Genomic DNA, 6535 nt, shown 5'->3' on the forward strand with positions numbered 1-6535 from the left:
GGCACGGTAGAGGGCGGTTGTCAGAGCCTTCGTCCTGAGCACACTAAGGGCTTCTCTCTGGCAAGGACTCGAGCAGGGCAAGGAGGTCGCCCCGGCCGCGGTCTCCCTATAAGGCCTCCCTCCTCCCCGGGAGCGCTGCCGCCCGGAGCCCGGGAGACGCCCAAAGGCCCTGCTTGCTTCTCTTCCCTGGGTTTGAGCCTTTAAGTTGGGGACAGCTTCCGCCCGTTTGTCAGGCACATGCCTTGGGCTTGGTCCCCCACCCCCGGCAGACTTTCTGGTCCCACGGGGTGGGCATGAGTGCAGAGGTGAGGCGTGTGTAGGGAGCACAGCACCCCGGGGCCCACAGTGTGGCCTCGTGGTGGGCCATTGGGGACCTCTCTGGGAAAGGGACACGTGAGCCCAGCCCAGGAGGAGCAGAGACTAGCCAGGGCCAGGTGGAGAGAGGACGGGGCCTGAGGGGAGAGAGCTGGGTCCCAGGTCTGCAGGGTGAGGCCGGGAGGGGCAGGCCAGGCTGAGTGGGAGCAGGGGCGGGCCTTTATCCTGAGAGCAGCAAGCGCCTTTCCTGTAACTTCAGGTCTTAGAGGACTTCTAAGGACAAAAAAAACTGAAACTCGAGACCACTGAGCAGTTTGAGACCGTGATGGTCAGGAAGTGCCATTCAAGCAGGAAGTCAGGAAGAAAAGCCCGTTTAGTCGCTTTAGTCTCCTCAGCAGAGGTGGAAATCGGCTCCCAGATAAACCGCATGGCGACGTGGCGGCGCCCTGAGACCGGAGGCCGGGCCACTCTGCTCGGCCTCCACGCCGACCCGGCCAGGGCTGGTGAATGTTCCTAGAATTCTGATCTGCGCTGAGAGTGAGACCTTCCCGCTGTCATCCCTAGTCCCACTTGTCCGGCCCCTCTTCACGCGCAGTCTAACCGTGTCACTATCAGGACCCTCTCGGCACCTGTCACCTGCGGGAAGGGGCTGGGGCCGCCACCCTCACGGCAGCCAGCAGTATGTCCTGGAAGGCGGTGGGAGCTGGCAGAAGAAGCCCTCTGGGCCTGGCTCCGTCCGACTCCTGGTGTGGCATTTGCTCGCTGTCAGACTGAGCAGGTCCCTCACGCTCTAGCACAGGGTGGCCAAGGATGGCCACAGACGTGAAATTGGTGTGGCCGCCTTCACAGTCCTGGCAGGAGGCTCAAGCGGCAGTGTGTAAAGGGCCATGTGCATGCATGTGTGTGTGTGTGTGTGAGTGTGTGTGAGTGAGATGAAGCCGTTTCCAATGGGTTAGGATCACATTTAGCTCCAGTTCACAGTAAGCCCGACTGACAGAGACTCGCGAATGGGGGTGTGGCGATCGGCCCAGCTGCTCCCAGGTACCGTGGAGGCGCGTGCCCCTCCAGCCTCTGTTCTCCGTCCTTCCTGGGCGCTGGCTGTCCCGGTGTGACTCCTATCTTCAAAAGAACGCTCTCCCAGAACGCTTCATCTCGTGCCCATGTCCCCTGCCAGGCTCAGCCTGAAGGGTCAGGTATTTTGTCTGAGCGCACGGTCACCCCCGAAGCCAGGGTCTGCAGTGAGGAAAGGCCGGGTGCACATTTCGCGGGGAGCGGGCACCACACGCGGTTGCTCGTGCTGGCTTGCATTCTCCGACTCGTGCCTTCAGGGTGAGAGGCCTGTGTGGCTGCACATGGCAGCATCACAGTCATCGAGTCAGCCCTGCCTGCCTCCCCCCCTGCAGCCTGGCCTCCCAGGGTGCGCCGCGCCCCGACCGGGCCGCATCACCATCTGTATCTTGTGACGAGCCCGAGTGCTCGGGCTGTCCGTAATTTAGGGAGCATGCTCTTGGCCCACCAGGTATGCGAGTCCGTGGGCCCAGGTGTTCTCTCTACAAATTACCGCTGCATGTGGCAACTAGGTCCGCACCCAGACACAGACGCGAAATGTGCCAGGCCCGGCTTTTCCCAAAATGAGTACCATCTGTCATGCCTGTTCCCCGACGTGGCATAGACTGAACTGCTTCGCCCACGAGAGCCGTGCGAGCCCAGCCTTGGGGAGGCGTGTCTTCACCCGTTTCTGAGATACGGGGTGGGAGCCATCCGTGTCCCCAGTGTGCACTGGCCAGGTCCCAGCCGCTCTGGCTTTGCTGCCTGACAGTGCTGTAGACCGAAGGGGGCCTGGATTCGTGCCGTTTGAGCCTGTGTGTGTGTGTGTATGTGTGTGTGTGTACTGGGGCCCCTTTCCCACACCAGATCTTGGGGGAAGCCTGGTGTTTGGAGCCGAGGCAGGGACCTCTCTTCTCTTCCCCTCGGTTAGTCTGTGAGGCTTAGCCCGAGGGCTCAGAAGCGTCCCATCCCAGGGAGTCGCCGTATATAGTGACAGTTGGGAGCCTGGCACTTTGATTTCTTTTTCAAAGGGCAAAAGCGAGTAGGAGCCACCTCACTGGCTGCACCCTCGGTGTCGTGCTCGGTACCCGACGGTTTGACCCCAGAGCTGGCGGTCACGGTGGCGTGTCACTTCTTGCCTCTGACTTGAGTCTAATCCGTGGCTGTCAGAACCCTGCTGCGAGCAGAGCGTTGTCTGCCCTGGCCAGAGCCAAAGCCCCTGATAGAAGGGCCAGCCAGTGGCCTGGTGGTTAAGGCGGCCGGGTCCCACATGGCCAACTCCATGGTTCAAGTCCTGGCCCCAGCAGCTTGTAAAACCCTGAATGTGTATGCATATGTGCCCCAAATCCTGAGAGGGGATGGAGAAGGGATTGTGGTGTGGCCATCCCCCATGGGGCCGTGTTCTCGTTCTCTCTCTCTCTCTCTCTCTCTCTCTCGCACAAACCCTGCTATGCTGGGCCTCAACTTCCTTGTTCTTTTTTTTTTTTTTTAAGAGAGCTTTTTGCTATAGGATGCGTAAGCTCGCTGGGGGAGACAGAGACAGAAAATGAGAAATCACTCCCCAGGAGGATGGCCTCGCTGCAGTCCATTCTCCTTCTTTCTCCTCTTGGAATTTTAAGCATGCAAGCACACATGCCCAACATGAGCATTTTGGGTTGTTAATTTTTTAGAAGAATTATTTTACCTTGATTATTTTCCGTTTTGACCTGAGAGAGAGGGAAAGTGAGAAAGGAAGCCACCAGGTCCGAGACTTGAACCATGGTTGGCCTTGTAGGAGTCCACCACCTTTAACCACCACACCATGTGCTGTCTGCACCAGCGTGAGCTTTAAGCCACCATGTCTGAGACTTGAATCACAGTTGAGTACCTGGGATTCCAGCAATGTAACCATTACACCATCTGCCAGTCCCTCTTTTTCTCTCCGTACCCCTTTTATTTTAAAATAATGATTTATTTGTATCATTATTATTTTAAAATTTGCTACAAGGGGGAACCAGCAGTTAGCGTAATGGCTATGTCGCTGGACTCCCACGTAGGCGACCGCGGTTCGTGTCCCGGACCCGGTGGCTTAAAACTCACGCTGGGCGCGTGTGCGTGCATGCCCAAGATCCCGGGAGGAGAATGGAGGAGAAGGGATGGCAGCGTGACCATCCCCCCTGGGGGGTGATTTCTCGCTTTCTGTCTGTCTGGTGAGCGCACGCGCCCTATAGTGAAACAAAAAAAACCCTCTAAAAAAAAATTTGCTACAAGGCACAAGAGAGAGAGAGAGAGAGAGAGAGCGCGAGCGACCAAGTGAGCAAACCAGTCAGCTATCAAGTCTAGAATTTGAACCATGGGCAGCCATGTGGGAGTCTAGCGCTTTAACTACTATGCCACCTGCTGGCCCCCGTGCCTCTGCTTCCTTACAGTCCTCAGTGATCTTTAAGAAGCCGGTCCTTGATGGCACTGATTTTTTTTCTGGTCAGAAGCTAACTTTTTCTCAGATACCAGTGGTCAGCAGTTTGATTTGGATTTTGTTTTCACAGGAAAAGTGATGTTTGATATTGCTGGCTTCCTGAGGCTTTGTTGGAAGAGGTTCGATTAAATGGGTTATTGTGAAACAGTATTAAATTCTGTAAGCAAACATGCCTTCTTCTCAAAGCAATTGTATCATTTTGGAAGAAGATGGCAGGGTAGTTGGAAATGTTTTTGTAAAACCTGTTTTTCTTTTAAGAAAGTAACTTTGTTGCCTCCGGTAATTTCAACAGCTTTATCAGGGACCCTCTCACTTCATTGTTACTTCTGCCCACTTTACTTTGTTATTTTTGTAGCAAAGTATCTGAGGCAATGTAATTTTATATAATTTTTACTTTGCAACAATGATATCTGAGGCAGATACTACTAGGTAAGTAACAAAGTATCATTTTGAAGTAGGTCACCCCCCCCACACATAATTTGTTTCAACCTAACTGTCAAAAACTTACATTTCTACCATAACTATGGGGGCTGGCAGGTGGCATGGTGTTTAGGGGCGCAGAACTCCCACGTCAACCATGGTTCTAGTCTCGGACCTGGTGGCTTGCTTTCTCACTTTCCCCTCACTCCTGCTTTGCCCCTCTCTGCTCAAATAAAAGAGACAAAGAAAGGAAAAGAAAATTTAAAAATGAAGATAACTATATTAAGATTTTTTTTCTAGAGAGAGAGTTTTGCTATAGGGCACGTACCTGAGAGAGAGAGACAGAGAGACAAAAATCATCCCACCCCAGGGGGTGTGGCCATGCCACAATCCCTTCTCCTCCAGTCTCCTCTCAGGGTCTTGGGCACACATGCACACGTGCCCAGCATGAGGGTTTGTGTTTTTTTTAATATTTTAATTTTTTTATTATTCATACAGTAAATCGCTATGCATCATTTAGATTGTGAAGAGACTTTGCCTTGTGTGATATACACCTCAGTCCAGCCCAGCTGAGACTATTATACACATCCTCATCAACAGATAATAAACCTTATCTGTGTCCCACGAGTGTCTTACCTTTCCAGCACTCCTCCCACCCCCAAATTGCCTTTCCTGTGCTCTTCCCCTCCCCCCAGCATGAGTTTTAAGCCGCCTGGTCTGGGACTTGAGCCACAGTCGACTATGTGGGAATCCAGCAATGCAACCATTACACCATCTGCTGGGCCCTGTTGTTCTTTTTTTTTTCTATTTGCTAGAGAGTGCATGCACTTGCCAGAAACAGATGGACAGACAGAGAAAGAGAGCAAAAACCCCCATGAGGGATGTCTCCACCGCAATCCCTTCTCCTCTGTCTCTCCGTTGGGACTTCAGGCACGCACACATGCCTGGCACGTTTCTCAGGCTGCTGGGTCTGGAGCCTGAACGGCACAGTCGTGTGAGGCCCTGGGCTGGCCCTGCTCTGAAGTCGGGTCTCGCTATAGTGTCAGCGCACTTGCCTATAAATGGACTGACCCGCTTTGCGTACACTCCGTCAGCACCTCTGCGTTCCGGCCGGCCCGTCTCTATGTGCATTTCTCCTGCTTCTAGCAAAGGGAGGATAGAGGTCAGACAGTCCGACCTGCACTTTGCCTCCTCCCTTAGCAGTCCATCTGGGAAACCGCTGGTTGCCAGCCCTCACAGGTGAGTGGGCCGTGAGCACAGGCGTTTGGCAGGGTCACTGACCCGCAGGGCGGAGGAGAACTCCACCCCCCCCACCCCGCTCCTCTCCCTGGGCGCCACCCCCAGCGCCACCCGCAGCTCACGCCTTGTGTAGCAGCAGATGATACTGTTAGGCATGTGGCTTGGTTTTGTGGAGCCATTGTTTTATGTGGACGTCATGGAAACCTTGCATAACCCACATTTGTTTGCCTTTCTTTCAGATGTAGTTTACCCACATCCAAACGCTTCTGCGGAAAAAGCCAGGAATGTCCTAGCCGTGGAGACCATGGCTGGAGAGCTGGTGGGAGAGCACGCGGCCAGCCAGCCCGCCCCGGGGCCCCCGAACGCCATTACTTTCTACTCTCTGAAGCAGTGGGGCAGTGAGCTCAAGTGAGTCTTGGGAAAGCGCCCGGAGGGGAAAGCGGACGGTGTCTGAGCAGACGTGCAGCCGTACGTGTGCGATCAAGAGCAGCCCGCGCTGGGAAGGCCTTCGTGGTCCACAGCACACGGGCTGTGCGTGATTTTCTTGTAGAGCTGGCCGGACCCCGTCCTCTGGGGTTCTCATTCTCTGCTCCTGTAGGAGCCAGTCAGGCTTGGAGGTGGATTGTTTTTATTTTGAAAGAGAAGCTTTATTGAGAGACGATTCATTCTGTACAATCGACCCATGTAAAGTGCCTGATTCAGTGGGTTGTGGTGTATCCAGAGTTGTGCAACTGTCCCCACGTCAATTTTACAGAGTTTCGTCACCCAGAAAGAAACTCCGTGCCCATCAGCAGTCCCTTCTCATTTCCCTGAAACCCCTTTCTTTCCTTCCGCCTCCCCCCGCCCCCAGCCCCAGGCAGTCACTAATCTGCTTTCTGTGTCTGTGGTTTTGTTTAATCTGGACACTTTGCACCCCAGATGCCGTGTGTCTGGGAGCTCTCACTCAGCGGGTTGCTCAGGCTTCCTCCGTGCAGGAGCCTGTATCAGCGCTGTTTTCCTCTGTGGCCAAAGACGGTCCCCTTCTGTGGGCACAGTGCGCGCGCCTGCCCGTCTGCTGGT

At 54.5% G+C, this 6535-nt stretch overlaps 1 protein-coding gene across 1 annotated transcript in view; it reads left to right on the forward strand.

Annotated features, from left to right (window-relative positions):
- Nucleotides 1-6535, forward strand: part of TBC1D2B (TBC1 domain family member 2B) — a gene marked incomplete at its 5' end in the record, with an annotated part of 53903 nt that overhangs the window by 22139 nt on the left and 25229 nt on the right. The window contains 1 exon segment of the mRNA XM_006142619.3: nt 5716-5884. Within this exon segment, the coding sequence (XP_006142681.2) occupies nt 5716-5884 (169 nt within the window).

Source organism: Tupaia chinensis, unplaced genomic scaffold (assembly GCF_000334495.1).
Source record: "Tupaia chinensis unplaced genomic scaffold, TupChi_1.0 Scaffold000078_1, whole genome shotgun sequence".
Taxonomy (NCBI): Eukaryota; Metazoa; Chordata; class Mammalia; order Scandentia; family Tupaiidae; genus Tupaia; species Tupaia belangeri.